The sequence below is a fragment of the Hypomesus nipponensis genome, chromosome 8, assembly GCF_054491055.1.
Source record: "Hypomesus nipponensis isolate SF chromosome 8, ASM5449105v1, whole genome shotgun sequence".
NCBI lineage: Eukaryota > Metazoa > Chordata > Actinopteri > Osmeriformes > Osmeridae > Hypomesus > Hypomesus nipponensis.
The window spans coordinates 1,245,264-1,260,000 of NC_140368.1; the positions used below are offsets into that span (position 1 = coordinate 1,245,264).

Consider the following 14,737-nt stretch of genomic DNA (forward strand, 5'->3'; position numbering starts at 1 on the left):
GTCAACTGGTTTATTAGACCCCGCCTCCTTTATACATTCATTGGTTACCAGCAGGTTAGCGACAGACAACATGATTGGTTGCATCTTTACGTGACCATGTTGTATTCAAAGCTATTTGATAGGCATTTCAATTTGGATGGCCATCACCACTCACCAAGAAATATTTTTTCATAACATTTTATTTAAAAAGACTTAGAAATCTAGAACACGATGTGGAGGCTACATGCTCATCTGGAAATGGGGGGCAAAAAATAATCTCTTGACTTATCAGAAACAAAATGGTTGAATATCAGGATCAGAGCGATTCAGTAACTCCTCTCTTTCCTGTTGAGATGTTCCCTGTCATCTCCAGGGCATTCACACCCCACACTAGCATGGGAGAGTTCTCAGCTGCACAAGAGACACTCAAAGTTCATCTCTTTTCTGCGATAGCCGTGTGGCATGCTCTTCCAAAAACTTACTAAATCCTTCTATCGTTCTGTCGCCTCCTTCGAATTTGATGGGGTTTTGCTTGCTGTTGCTAGGCGCCAGGTAAATGGTGGGGAAGCCCTCTGTTTTGTAGCTGTCGTTGGGGATGTCGTTTGCAGTGGCATCCATCTTGGCTATGACGATGTCCTTCTCTCCCTTGTACTTCCTGCCCAGGGCCAGGTAGTCTGGCTCCAGCTTCTTGCAGTGGCCGCACCACGGCGCGTAGAACTCGATCAGGACGTCCTTCTTCTCATCCATGACGATCTCGTCAAAAGTGTTACCCACAACAACCTTCACTGGTCCTTTGTTGTTCTTAGGGATGGGCTGAGACTTGATGATGGGCTTCAGTTTTCCTGGGGAAAGGAAGGGAGGCGAGGCAACATCACTATATGGTAAATGGTGGATCAATGCACAATAATCAATTGAAACTTATATTATAACTTATATAAAAATATATAAATATATATCCTAACCAACTGTAAAACATACCCTTCTTGAAGGCCATCACAAAGTCCCTGAGAACGTCGGCATCAAACTCCTCAGGCTCCATGGAGAACTTCTTGCCTCCATCTCCCAGAATCCCCACGTTGACTTCCTCCCCGCTGTCTGCGAGCCCCAGGCCCTTAAGCTCGTCAGCGTAGTCCTCCTCGTCCGCAATGGCAAAGGTGTACTCTGGGAAGTCCGACGCCACCTCCAGCACTTTGGCCCTCCAGAACTGGGTGGCTGCAGGAATTAGGAACACAGAGAGAGAGGGGATGAGGCTGATGCTGGGATCAGGAACACAGAGAGAGAGAGGATGAGGCTGATGCTGGGATCAGGAACACAGAGAGAGAGAGGATGAGGCTGATGCTGGGATCAGGAACACAGAGAGAGAGAGAGAGGATGAGGCTGATGCTGGGATCAGGAACACAGAGAGAGAGAGAGGATGAGGCTGATGCTGGGATCAGGAACACAGAGAGAGAGAGAGGATGAGGCTGATGCTGGGATCAGGAACACAGAGAGAGAGGGGATGAGGCTGATGCTGGGATCAGGAACACAGAGAGAGAGAGAGGATGAGGCTGATGCTGGGTTAGGTGCAGTGTTACCTGTGTCCCTATGTGATATTACTTTTAAAAAGGGGCTTCACAAATACAATTTGATGACGAACGTACAGACATGATAATTCAACGGTTGAGCCATCACTAACTTCATGCTGGCTTTATTTAATGCAACACATCCAAACCCACGAAGGGTAATCATATATTTGGACTGTCACCCAACCAGACAATACTAAATAAGCACATAAAAACGTACATCACCAACAAGCAGCTCATGTCGTCCCACACAGGAAGTCGGACACCTACCCTTTCTGTAGTCGAAGCTGAAGTCCACTCCGTAGTAGACCACCACCAGAGGCCTCTTTGAGTAGCGCTTGGCATCGTTGCTCTGCTTCCTGTGTCCCACCAGAGGAAGAGACGACTTCCTGAAGAAGTCCTGAACGTCTGGGACCGACGTGGAGCCCTGGAGACGCACAGCCACAGGAGGTTAGGCTACTTCTGGAGATGAGTCTAACATTTAACTGACATTCATATCTTAATAAATGTACAAAATAAATAATTCTAACTTCAATTACAATGAATTGCTAATGTATAAAAAAAAAAAAAATGTCAATTTAGAATTGTATTTCTTAAAATACTATTTATTTAAATAAATCACATCCATGTACAGCTCCACCCAAATTGCCATTATAAAACACAGTACAAAAATCCTTTGTGATCCAGCCTACCTGAATAGTGAGAGTTAGTGACGCCGGCTCGTACTTGGAGCGGAACTTCTCTGGCTGGATGGAGACGACCTGGCCTGGGGAACCCTTCACCAGCCTGGCCACCTCAGAGCTGAAGCTGTGCAAGAACTTGAAGTCCTCCCTGAGAGAGTTACCTGCAGGCCCAGAGCTCATTACCACACTGGGACAACACAACCTCGTGCTGGGCTGTTCTTTATATCAATAGGTTCTTCCCAAGCACTTCCCTTAATTTACATGTATTCATTTAGCAGACGCTTTTATCCAAAGCGACTTCCAAGAGAGCTTTACAAAGTGCATGAAGCACATATTGTGAACAACCAAAATAAGTGCCAAAGGGAAGAACCATAAGAGCATGTAGTTAAACAAGTTACAATAAAACAACATGAACCGCTATAAGTGCAATGCCTGTAGAAAAACAAGCAACGATAAAAAATAATATATCACAGCGAGTACAATAATTTAAATCAGTTACCACTAACCACAAGAGCAGCAAGTCTCTAAGCAAGAGTCATTGTGATCCTTGAGGAAACTAACATTGGGTCAAGCAAACCATTCCTAAGTACCTTTGTACTCCCGGAACAAGTGCGTCTTAATGCCTCACACAAGACTTGTATCATATTTGCTGAATAAAAGTATTACTTTAGTATTCAAGTCTAGGGAAGGGTGCAACTCCAAAGATGGGCATTTAACGAGTATAGATCACCGCTAATTCACCTAAACCAGTGATTCTCAGGGACCCCCTGTCCTGCCTGTTTTAGATGTTTCCCTGCGCCAACACACCTGATTCAAGAGAATGGATCGTTACATAGCTCAGCAGAAGCCTAGTCCACTTGAAATCAGGTGCGATGGAGCAGGGAAACATGGAAAACATGAAAGACAGGGGGTCCCTCAAGACCTGGGTTGAGACCTGCAGGTCTAGACCCTCAGAGAAGACCAGGGTTGAGAAGGCAGGTTTAGACCCTCAGAGAAGACCTGGGTTGAGACCTGCAGGTCTACACCCTCAGAGAAGACCAGGGTTGAGACCTGCAGGTCTACACCCTCAGAGAAGACCAGGGTTGAGACCTGCAGGTCTACACCCTCAGAGAAGACAAGGTTGAGACCTGCAGGTTTACACCCTCAGAGAAGACGAGGGTTGAGACCTGCAGGTCTACACCCTCAGAGAAGACAAGGTTGAGACCTGCAGGTCTACACCCTCAGAGAAGACCAGGTTGAGACCTGCAGGTTTACACCCTCAGAGAAGACCAGGTTGAGACCTGCAGGTCTAGACCCTCAGAGAAGACCAGGGTTGAGACCTGCAGGTCTAGACCCTCAGAGAAGACCAGGGTTGAGACCTGCAGGTCTAGACCCTCAAGAGTAGACCAGGGAAAGCTACTCACAGGCTTCCATGTAGATGTCGTAGGCCTCGTCGTCTTCGGAGGAGAACACGCCCACGATGACCACGTCATCGCCGTCCTTGATGAGCTCCTGCACCTGCTTGGCTGTCTGCACCTGCTTGGACGGAGGCCCCGCCTGCTCACTCATGTAGTTCACAATGCCTGGAGAGAGCGGGGGGACGGGTAGAAGTGAGTGGGTGAGAGACAGGTAAGTGAGACAGACAGAGAGGACAGACGGAAAACTCATCCAGCTCATCCAACTCATGCAAAACACACACTTCAGAAGGTACGTACCAAACTTCTCTCTGGGTCCGTTGTAATCGAAAGCCTTGCCCTTCCGGAAGATCTTCAAGGTGGGATACCCGGTCACCCCGAAGCGGGTGGCCAGCTCGCTCTGGACGGTGGCGTCCACCTTGCCCAGGGGGATGGGAGGGGAACGCAGGCTAAGCTCCCTGGCTGCCTTCTCATACTCCGGAGCCAGCTGCTTACAGTGGCCACACCTGGTGACACAACACCACTTTCTGTTACTCACTCGGCAGATGCTACTTATCCAAAGTTACATAGAAATAGAGCATGTAGCGAAAGCAGAAGAATCATTTAAAATGACATTTATCTCAGTCAAGTCATTTAAAAATTAATCTATTCCTGTTTATATTCCCAAGCCGTGCAGTGTTCCCTTCAGACTGACCAGGGGGCGTAGAACTCCACCAGGATGATATCAGCGTTGTTCACCACCACGTCAAAGTTGTCGTTCGTCAGAACCAGCGTGGCCTCTGGGGGGGGCTGCCAGTCAGGCTGGGACACCTCCTTCACCCGAGCCACAATAGCTGAAACGCAGAACCACTCGCATTACGTCAGAACCAAAATGGCTGCCATACAGACACAGACGTATTAAATGCCCGTCCAGAAAAGACAAGAAGGATGTTTATAAACCACTTTCTTTCCACAAAATACATTTCACCTGGCTGCATTATTCTTGTACAGTATCTCCCCCCCTCCCCATTACCTAAACCAACAATGTGTTGTATTGATAGTGGACAACTGAGGCAAGGACCTTATGGCAGACCTACCTTCCTCTGTCCGTTCGGCGTCATATTCAACCGCCTCTCCCTTCTTCAGGATTTTGAAGGTGGGGTAACCAGACACCTCAAACCTCTGTCCCAGAGCGCTGGACTTGGTAGCGTCCACCTTGGCAACAGGGACGGGAGGGTCACTGTTTTTCAAAGACTGGGCTATCTTCTCATACTCTGGTGCAAACTGCTTGCAGTGACCACACCTAAACATTTGTCAAATTAAAAGGTTTATTAGAAGTTGTGTTATTTTTTCAAAAGTCCCCACTCAAATGATTTAATCAAAGCTTCTTATTTGGAAAAAATGGGTTGTTTTATCTTTCTCTGATAACGATTATTGCGCCGTCTTTTCATCATGTGACAACGTAACGTCAACTCACCAGGGTGCGTAAAACTCAACGAGCACAGTGTCCTTCCCCTCTATGAAGGTGTCGAAGTTGCTGTCAGTCAAGACCAAAACTCCGTTTTCTTCTTTCACTTCTGTTCCTCCATCTTCATCAGTTTCTTCGTCTTCCTCATCGCTCTCGATGTCATCGGCATCACTATCGCTGTCCTGTCCTGCGTCATCTTCAACAAGGACAGAGATTTAGCCACAGGCAGAACAGACAACGGCAGAAGAAATATATCGTTTGCAAGGAAATAGCGACACTTCTATGAACAATAGAACACGTAGCTATCGTGTTATGTGGATTCGTAAAACATTAATTTGATTCACGTGTGCACCATCAGTAGGCTAGAGTAACTGAACTAGCAAGCTAGCTAGCTACTATAACGTCAACTAGTTTGCAGGATATTTGTCGAGACGGGCTAGACAGTAACATACCGAATGGTTAAGGAAACAAAGGTGAAAAAAGGTTGCAACTGAATTCATATGATCCTGAAAAATAGATATCTAAGGACAGAATACATACCATCATCACAACGGACAACTGTCGCAAAATGGGCAACCCCAAGCAACACCATAAAGAGCAACGCTATTTTCCTCATTGTGCGAAATTCCGGATGCTATCTGTGCAATAAGCTTCTCTGAATATATCCAGCTATTTACACTGGTATCATCTAAGTAGTGTTGCAGTGGTTGTATTACAGCTGCGTGGTTCGTTGTAAAGTTGATCAGGTCGTTATCTGCGGTTTCATGCCAGTCTTCTAGAAACACGCTACCCACCTCCCGACATAAACTTGTCTGACTTGCCACCATCTCATTGGCTGTCATCATCCTCTTTCTTCCAATCATCTATCGCCACTCAACTCCCCAGACCTGCACGTCGGAGGGTGTTATTGGACGGTTCTTGGGATACAGAAACTAGTTGGACCAGGTACATTTGTGCAAATAATTTCAAGAAAGTCGAAGAACTTGGAAAACAACTTTATCGTTGCAGGTAGTAAAGAAAATACTAAGTGGGAACGCACGCCAAACTTTTTTTTACCCCTTGGAACGCATAATCTGAGCGACATGTATTTTAAACTTTTTTTAATAATTTGTCAGCAGTTTTAAAGAACATTGTTCATACGTATCTTATAAGAAAACAACTAAATCATATTAGTACATCTGTACCCAGTAATTCATGGTATTGCTACAATAAATCAATCCAAGGACCAGGAGTAAAAACATCCAGAGCAGTTGATTTAACTACATGCTGGAAGTGTGGATGGGCAGCATCCCTGCCCGGTCACTGTTCCTGGCTGTGTTGGGGTCTCCTCTCCCCACTGTGAACCAGGACCTCCACCACCGTATGGGCCTGTCTGGGTGCCTCTACCCCAGCTTGGTGCCATCTCCTGGGGCTCCAGGCAGCCAGGCTGGAGGCTGAGCTGTGGCTGGGATGGATCTCCCAATACACAGTGGGGTTCTCCATCCAGTCAGTCTCTCCCCAGGGGTGAGGCGTGATGACCTCCCACATGTCCCGGCTGGATCTCCTTCCAGCTCCCCTCCAGCTTGCAGGGGTCTCTGCCAGCAGCTTGGATGGGAATGGAGCTACCTGTGAGCCCTGGGTGGGGGGACTCTGTGGAGAGGGGAGGGAGGAGGGGAGAGGGGAGGGGAGAGGGGAGGGGAGGGGAGAGGAGAGGGAGGAGGGGAGATGGAGGGGAGAGGAGAGGGGAGAGGAGGGAGGAGGGGAGAGGGAAGGGGAGAGGGGAGGGAGGAGGGGAGAGGGGAGGGAGGAGGGGAGAGGAGAGGAGAGGGAGGAGGGAAGAGAGGCACTGTGTTCTCTGTAGTTCTTTGGGGGCAGGGTTTGGTGAAGGCTGTTGGACAAGGCATTCAGTCGAAACAGCAGCTCATCCACTAAACTCTCAAACTCCTCCAGGTAGTAGCTCTAACAACACAACAAAACAAACAATAAACAAATCATAGTTAATACAACATTTAAACAACACTTGAAGAATGAATGATTATTGAAAGTCAACACTTGAGAAATGGAAATTGCATTTTCAAAAACATTAAGCACTTACTCTTCTCTGGGTGTGGCCATCTGTCCACCGCTTCCTGCGTCGGCCAATCAGCACGGACGCTCTCTCCCAGAGGTAGGCGGTGACCTCGGACAGCACCAGAGGACTCCTCCTATTGGTCGTCCTGGCAGTTCTGACCAATGAGGAGACCAGGCCAGTGACCTGAACCAGGAGGCAGGGTTTGACAAGGTATTCTTAATTATCATCATTATATCATACATGTTCATATCACATCAAAACAATAATAAATGCATAGGATACATAATGTAAATACATGTCTACATCCACTATTTGTCACTTTGGAAAAAAGACGTGTACACGTCTTTATACTGTTTATTTATATATCTTTTTATATACATATCAAATGTACATCCTTGTACTGTACACCATCATGAGCTTCACTACAAAGTAATTTTGACCTGCGGACATCAAGCCCAGTGTGTACCATTGCAGACCAGGCCAGAAAGGCAGCCAGCCACTGGGCCCCTTGGCAGGGCGTGGTGGGGGTGTGGAGTAGGGAGAGGAGGGAGAGGGGGGATGTTCTGCCCCCCTGCCCAGCCCGGGGGGCTCTCAGGGGGGCCTGGAGGGAGAGGGAGGCCCTGGGCCACCCTGAGGGCAGGAGGTTGCTCATGCTGAACAGCGCCACCAACAGGACAGCCCCAGAGATCTGGACACAGACAGAAAGATGTATGGTGAGGTGATGTTGGGGTTGAGATGTTCTCATCGTGCCTGGTGGCTGAGACGTGGCTACTTGACATTGTGCCTGGGACAGGGTCACAGAGGGCAAAGGTGAAAGGTCGTTGTGTGTTCACCGTGGGCCAGAGCAGGCAGGAGAAGGTGTTTGAGAGCAGAGACACGGAAGTCATCATCACTCGGATCCGTCTGAACACGAACATGCTCTTCATCGTGAGGAAGAAGAGGAGCAGACCCTGAAGGCTGCGGCTTTGCTGGAAGGCACACAATCTTCATCATCTTCATCATTATCATTGTACCCATCACCATCATCTTCATTAGTATTGTCTTCACGACAATCATCAAATTCATCCTCATGAACACAATCACCATAAAAGTCATCATCTTCTTCCCCATCATTATCAAAGTGACAGTTATTACCATCAGGGATTCTACACCAAACATCCTGTCAGACAATGTGTATGTTAATGCCTCTAATTCATACAAATGTTTACCTCTGTGCTAGAGTCAAGACTGTGCCAACTGGGCACTGTCAGAAGGATGAATTTACAGGATCTGGTGGAGAGTAAATATTTACATTCCTCCTCACAGACTCCCTACTCCCTCCCTCCCTCCCTCACCTGCTCCCAGTAGGACAGCGAGCTGAGATTGACGTGTTTGCGGTCATGTCCCAGCAGCAGGTGGGTGACCTCCAGGGAGTGGCTGGTGAGACAGACGTGGTGACCAGAGAACATCAGAGCTGTCAGGATTATACTGACCTGGGGACAGAGGGACACATCCTGATCACACACACACATCTCTACCAGCCAGTATAGGGTTACAGTGACCAAGTAGGACAAACAACAAGGTCAAACCTGCCTGATACTGTTGAACAAACACAGATACAGAAGTTTGAGGGGTATACAGTCCACAGTACAATGTGCTTAACAAGGGCTGACTTCATCACTGCTGATGGCATTCTAGGATATATGTGTGTGTATATTCATGTAATACATGTATATACTGTATATATGTATATTGTGTGTGTTTGCACTCTCCCACCTCCAGCCAGTTCCAAGGGACCCTCCAGTATCCCAGCATGCCTTTCTGCCAGATAGAGCAGATCTGAAGGTAGAGCTGCAGCAGAGAGAGGAGGAGGAAGACCAGCTGGAAGAGGGAGAGGGAGGGGAGGGAGGGGTGGGAGGGAGGGAGGGGGGAGAGGGGGAGAGAGGGAGGGGGAGAGGGAGGGGGGAGAGGGAGGGGGGAGAGAGGGGGAGAGAGGGAGGGGGAGAGAGGGAGGAGGGAGAGAGGGAGGGGAGAGAGGGAGGGGGGAGAGGGAGAGAGGGAGGGGGGAGAGAGGGAAGAGGGAGGGGGAGAGAGGGAGGGGAGAGAGGGCGGGGAGAGGGGGAGAGAGGGAGGGGAGAAAAGCGAGAGGAGAGAGATGAGAGCGGGGAGTCAAATGACCAGCCCACATGTCTCTCAACCTGAACAGCAGGAGAGCGGAGGTGGGGGCGAGAGGCTGAAGGGGGGTTACTGGATCCGAACCTGGCAACCCATGAGGACGTAGTCCCACGCTGTGGGAGAGTGGAGGAGTCTGGAGGACTGGGTGTGGAGCGAGGGCACCAGCGCCCCCTGGGGGCCCCTCCTAGCCCGCAGGCTCACACTGGCGACGAGGGACGGCCCGGGGCTGTACAGGGTGAACTGGACCTCCAGAGCCACCGTACCTTCATCCACCCAGCCCTCCGACCTCAGAGCCTCCAGGCTGGCCTCAGCAGCCACCCTGAGGGAGGAACAGGGGGGCACGTTAGCGATGAGCAGCTAACAGCAACATGAGGGATGCTGGGATTTGTGGGTGAATGGAGATGGAGGAAGCTGGTCGTGTTCTGACCTTTTACGGCCGAGGCTAATCTGGCAGCCATGACGCCCGCAGAGAGGACGACCAATCACAGGAGGGAATACTGGGGTGGGGCTGTGAGCTGGCCATTTGGTTCCTCTGTTGCTGTTGCCAGGTAGGCAGCCAGGAAGCAGGCCAGCCATCATGGAGGGCCACTATGGAGATTTACATTAGTTCACTCTCAACAATACACTTCAGCACACATAAACACACAAACCACAACATTGATACAAGTGTGTGATAAAACCTTTTTTTTTATGTAAAAAAAAAAAAAGAAGCTAAATGTCAGGTTAATGAGATGGAATGTGATTGTCCTTCTGAAAGACATTTCTTATGTTGACAACATTGCCCTCTGTTGGTCAATTTATGACACAACAGATGTACCAGGAAGTGGCTCTTTGATTGGCAAGGTGAAATGAGGCGTGCTCTCTCTCCATTGGTTCACCTGGCAATGGGCGGAGTCTGACAGTGTGATCTTCGTCAAGACGGGCCGTCCAATCAGGACGCACGATCCCTGCAACAGCCCAGCCTATCAGTGGAGATTGGAGTTACATCAGACAACATAAACACACACACTCACACACACACACACACACACTCACACACACTCTCACACACACACACACACACACACACTCAGCTCACCGCTCCAGAGGCGGAGGCCGTGTTGTCCCAGTATAATCCATCCAGCAGGCTGGTCTGGGACCAGTTCCACCAGTCCTCTGGGGTTCTGACCAATAAGAGTGGATGAGACGAACCCCTGATCACACACACAACATTCAAGTTGTGAACATACCCTAGTCTGTGGGAGTTCGGGAACACAGATCATGGTGTGTGTGTGTGTGTGTGAGCGCCTCTCTCTCTCACTTGGTGAAGTGTGTCCTGATGGCTGTGTTGAGGCGGTTCTGGTCTCTGGAGAACCTTCCGGACGCGATGCAGAGCAGAAGGAGCAGCATGGAGGCCCACACACACACCTCCCTGCGGGGTGGAATACACACAATAACACACACACTCAGACACACACACCACACACTCTCAGACACACACACACCACACACACACACACCTACCGGAGTGTATTCTGTATGAGTGTGTCCCTCTTCCTCCGCCGTCCTCTCCTCCTCAGCTCCTCTGGGGTCGGAGGCCGCACCAGACGCAGGAACCGAGCTCTCTGACGAGCTGCCAGCACCTGTCAATCACACACAATCAGCTCTGATTGGTAAATCGACAAAAACTCCCCTCCCAAATCGTCCGTACAAAAAATTGGAAGAGATTGGAGGAAGCCCCGCCCCTGTCAACCCTTATTGGTTAGTACCTTGTCGAAGTATGAGCTCCTATCCAGTGATTGGTGGGGAGGCATGACATATCCAGGTACAGGAACGCCATCTTGGCTCCAGAATTTTGGGGTGTTTACTTCCACGTTGGAGATGCCGGAGGAAGTGAGGTCATCAGGTCTGTTCCTGTACTGGAAGGGAGTGAGGTAGTCGGGTCTGTTCCTGTACCAGAAGGCGACTCCTGCAGCTACGATGAAGATCTGTGATGTAAAAAAGAGTCTGTTATTATCAAACTGAATGGTTTGAGTAACATGTTAAGGTTAGTGATCTCACCAGGCCAGGCTGGACCAGGGCGGAGCAGAGCAGCAGAGCACAGAACAAGGAGTGACTCCACAGAAGAACCTTACTGCTGCTGAACCTGAGACACACACACACAGTATAATGAAGAAGTTCAAGCTTAAAAACACAGTTTACAGAAAACAAAAAATCCCAACTTCCAACTCAAACAAATTTCCACAAAAAAAACTGTAAAACAGCTTGACAGGCCCCTGTTTAACCCCCGGCGCCCGGTGCCCTCTCCCCATACCTGACCCCCAGAGTAGCGCTGCCCCCCACGCAGGCCAGGGCCAGCAGCAGGCAGAGGGCCCATGCCAGGGAGTGGGCGCAGCGGGGATCAGCCCTCAGCCCTCCTGGTCTGATGAGCTGGGAGCTGCCTGGACCCCCACACACCCTGCTCCAGCCAGGACCGCCCTCTGGAGGGCCTGGAGGAAGTTCCTCCTGAACTTCAACACCTTCAACTCCGTTATGGTCCGGAGATCTGCTCACGTCCTCGCTGACCTCTGACCCCTCCTGTCTGACCTCACGACTCCGGAACAGGAAGGACACCGCTGTTACCACGGGCAACACTGCCAGCACGCTCATCATCCCCGTCACCAGGGAATCCGTGGACATGTCGACAAGCCCCAGCTCTAGTGTGTACTGTGAACATAGAAGATGCAAGGCTTTGTGGGTAAAGAAGTAGTTTTGCAAAATGTGCTTGTTGTTAAATAAATCTAAATATAATAAACAGCGCCCCCTGTTGTTCCCCAGCTGGAGTTTGAATGACGCTGGTTTCCCACGACCTACCAGGTCATCCTGGCGTGACACGAGCAGCGCGGTGACACACACGTGGCCCAGCAGCTGCAGCATACACACACTCACACGCTGCGAGGGTGAGAACACGCTGGGGGTCGGCCGGGTGCACACACACACCCACAAGTGGAAGTCACTCAGGTACTCTGATAACTTCAGACACAGCAACTGTTTAGAGGAGGGAACACACACATAAAATGGACGTAACACAAGACCCTTATTAGTGTGTATGACTACTCATCATGCAGATGGAAGGAGAGAAAAGAAGATGGATGGCTGGATGATGGATGTGGGCGTTACCGTGGTGAATCCGAGCCCCTGGGTGCACACCTTCAGTCTCCTCTCCACCTGTCCATCACCCTGGTCTCCAGCCAACCAGCACTGGGCTGGGAACACCCAGCTCCGCCCACAAGCCCGCCCCTCCACCACCTGACGCAGAAACAGATGTTAGAATCAGACACATACACACACACACATACACACACACACACACACATACACACACACACACACATACACACACACACACACACACATACACACACTCTTGTCCACAGCAGTGTTTCCTCACCTCACAGACCTCCACCTGGGACAGGTACCAGCTGGGGGTGGAGCCAGAGTCATCATGCCACAGGTGCACCCCCCATAGCAGCCCCAGAGCCTCTGCTGTACTGGAGAGAGAGAGAGAGAGAGAGAGGCAGGGGGAAGAGAGAGAGAGAGAGAGAGAGAGAGGCAGGGGGAGAGAGAGGCTCAGTATCATTACCATAGTCTAGAAGCTACACGTTTACTGACCTCTCCATACAAATAGGAGCCTATTCTGTTTCAAGTACCTCACTATGAATGTGTTCCTGGAGTTGGGTCTGAACAGAGTGCATTGTGGGTCATGTAGTTCTCTGGTCAGCGAGGCCCCTTCGTCCCCATAAAGTACTATATAAACCTGTGGAAAAGTTACACAGCCTTTACTGCCACAATCTGTCAGACAGCAAACCTTCTACTTCTGTGTGCTGAAGGACTGCCAAACATTCAGGATGTGGTCAGGGCGTGGTCAGGGTGTGGTCAGGGTGTGGTCAGGGTGTGGTCAGGGCGTGGTCAGGGTGTGGTCAGGGTGTGGTCAGGGCGTGGTATCGGAGGTACCCTGGAAGACAGCTCTGGTGAGGAGCAGAGTCCGGTGTGAACCGTCACGGCGTAGAGCTGGCGGTCAGACGAGGGGTTGTCCCACAGCACGACAACTTCCTGTTCGCCCTCACAGTGTGTCCTCCCACACACAAGCAGAAGCACAGCGTACACACACACACACACCACACACACACACACCACCAACACACACACCACAGTCAGGTCTCTGGCAGGGCTGTGGAGAGCGGAGGGAATAGGTTGTGGATAAGGGGGATGATATTAAAAATCACCAGATAGATCAGGGGTCTAAAAACGTTTTACAAGCTTTGAAAAATGTTGTTGAAAATATGTTTGAAAATATGAAAATATTTTTGCTATTTCTTTTGAAAAATAGGTTTGCATCGTTAATGAGTAGCCCACTTTCTTTTTTTTTTCTTTTTTACTTCAGTTCAGTCTTTGTAATACTTTTCCAACCATTTTTTCACTTGTCCCGGACAATTGGATAAGCCTTAATGTCGATAACTGACTGTCGGCACCTAACCACTGGAGCATTCTGAGGTTGTGGTTGGACACGAAGGCTGCTTGTGTAGATACCTCAGGACGTGAGTCAGTTCTGCAGAGTCCAGCCTGCTGAACATCTGCTGGTGGAGCACAGTCACTGTGCTCAGATGGTCACAGCTGAAACACACACACACACACAGAGGGACCTATTATATCATTCAACACAAACACTGCCACTTCCTGTTCTGACACAACACAAACACTCCCACTTCCTGTTCCGACAACACAAACACTCACACTGCCTGTTCCGACAACAACCGTGTTGTGCGAGTGTGTGAGGAAAAGAGAAAAGGGAATGATATAGAAAAAGCGATAGAGACAAAGAGCATTTGTGTTACCTGCAGTTGACGGGGGTGTGAGGGGCCCCCAGCTGGGTAGTGCAGCCCTGGGGGGTCCAGGGCCCCTGGGGGGTCAAGGACAAGCACTGGCTGGCCCTCAGGCTCAACCTGTAGTCCACCTGGCTGCCTGGGCGGGGGCCCCTGCTGTAGTCTGCGTTCAGGAGTGCCACATAGGCTGTCCCTAGAGCTGGACAACAAGACTGGTTACGTCTTTATTTGATCCAAAATTATGTATTGAACCACTGAGACAATGCTGATGTCTTTGTTACATAATGATGTGTGTGTGTAACATACTGTTCAGATAGGAAGGGGGCAGGATGATGTGTGTGTTGGTTCCTTCCCACTTGTAGGTCTGGTGAAGATGGTACTGGCTGGGGCTGGGCCTCTCAAACAACCTGACAGGACACACCCACGCACACACACCTGAATGACCGCTGAAACCATCACAAACCTCTTTAATAAACTGACTCTTGAGGTGTGGCACCTGACTAGGAGCAGGACGGGGAAGGTGCTGCTGTCCGTCCGGCTGAACTCCACAGACACCCGCACAGCCTGCCTCAAGTGCTGCTGGGTAATGTTGAAGCTGTGGTAGTTGATGTGGCCAATCAGAAGAGA

The 14,737-nt window shown here is 49.9% G+C and overlaps 2 protein-coding genes across 2 annotated transcripts in view; both read right to left on the minus strand.

Annotated features, from left to right (window-relative positions):
- Positions 1 to 161: 161 nt before the first annotated feature.
- pdia4 (protein disulfide isomerase family A, member 4) lies at positions 162 to 5,854 on the minus strand. The gene is made up of 10 exons (XM_084703002.1): positions 5,606 to 5,854; positions 5,075 to 5,261; positions 4,695 to 4,900; positions 4,313 to 4,451; positions 3,919 to 4,124; positions 3,628 to 3,786; positions 2,234 to 2,385; positions 1,812 to 1,968; positions 958 to 1,191; positions 162 to 821 (listed from the first exon to the last, which is right to left on the minus strand). Exons 1-10 carry the CDS (start codon positions 5,679 to 5,681, stop codon positions 406 to 408), a joined length of 1,932 nt encoding a protein of 643 aa, XP_084559128.1. The 5' UTR covers positions 5,682 to 5,854; the 3' UTR covers positions 162 to 405.
- Positions 5,855 to 6,364: 510 nt separating this feature from the next.
- pkd1l1 (polycystin 1 like 1, transient receptor potential channel interacting) overlaps positions 6,365 to 14,737 on the minus strand; it is a 17,688-nt gene continuing 9,315 nt past the window's right edge. Inside the window, exons 21-45 of the mRNA XM_084703676.1 lie at positions 14,607 to 14,737; positions 14,417 to 14,517; positions 14,123 to 14,309; positions 13,818 to 13,901; positions 13,242 to 13,458; positions 12,938 to 13,044; positions 12,679 to 12,778; positions 12,408 to 12,536; positions 12,102 to 12,275; positions 11,563 to 11,954; positions 11,310 to 11,394; positions 11,018 to 11,236; positions 10,773 to 10,891; positions 10,570 to 10,680; positions 10,348 to 10,462; positions 10,148 to 10,231; positions 9,697 to 9,857; positions 9,354 to 9,588; positions 8,871 to 8,975; positions 8,450 to 8,587; positions 7,949 to 8,083; positions 7,582 to 7,803; positions 7,140 to 7,298; positions 6,869 to 7,003; positions 6,365 to 6,694 (exon numbers count right to left, since the gene is read on the minus strand). The exon at positions 14,607 to 14,737 is cut by the window's right edge and continues 18 nt beyond it. Of these exons, the coding sequence (XP_084559802.1) occupies positions 6,365 to 6,694; positions 6,869 to 7,003; positions 7,140 to 7,298; positions 7,582 to 7,803; positions 7,949 to 8,083; positions 8,450 to 8,587; positions 8,871 to 8,975; positions 9,354 to 9,588; positions 9,697 to 9,857; positions 10,148 to 10,231; positions 10,348 to 10,462; positions 10,570 to 10,680; positions 10,773 to 10,891; positions 11,018 to 11,236; positions 11,310 to 11,394; positions 11,563 to 11,954; positions 12,102 to 12,275; positions 12,408 to 12,536; positions 12,679 to 12,778; positions 12,938 to 13,044; positions 13,242 to 13,458; positions 13,818 to 13,901; positions 14,123 to 14,309; positions 14,417 to 14,517; positions 14,607 to 14,737 (3,975 nt within the window). The remainder of the gene's footprint in view (positions 6,695 to 6,868; positions 7,004 to 7,139; positions 7,299 to 7,581; positions 7,804 to 7,948; positions 8,084 to 8,449; positions 8,588 to 8,870; positions 8,976 to 9,353; positions 9,589 to 9,696; positions 9,858 to 10,147; positions 10,232 to 10,347; positions 10,463 to 10,569; positions 10,681 to 10,772; positions 10,892 to 11,017; positions 11,237 to 11,309; positions 11,395 to 11,562; positions 11,955 to 12,101; positions 12,276 to 12,407; positions 12,537 to 12,678; positions 12,779 to 12,937; positions 13,045 to 13,241; positions 13,459 to 13,817; positions 13,902 to 14,122; positions 14,310 to 14,416; positions 14,518 to 14,606) is intronic.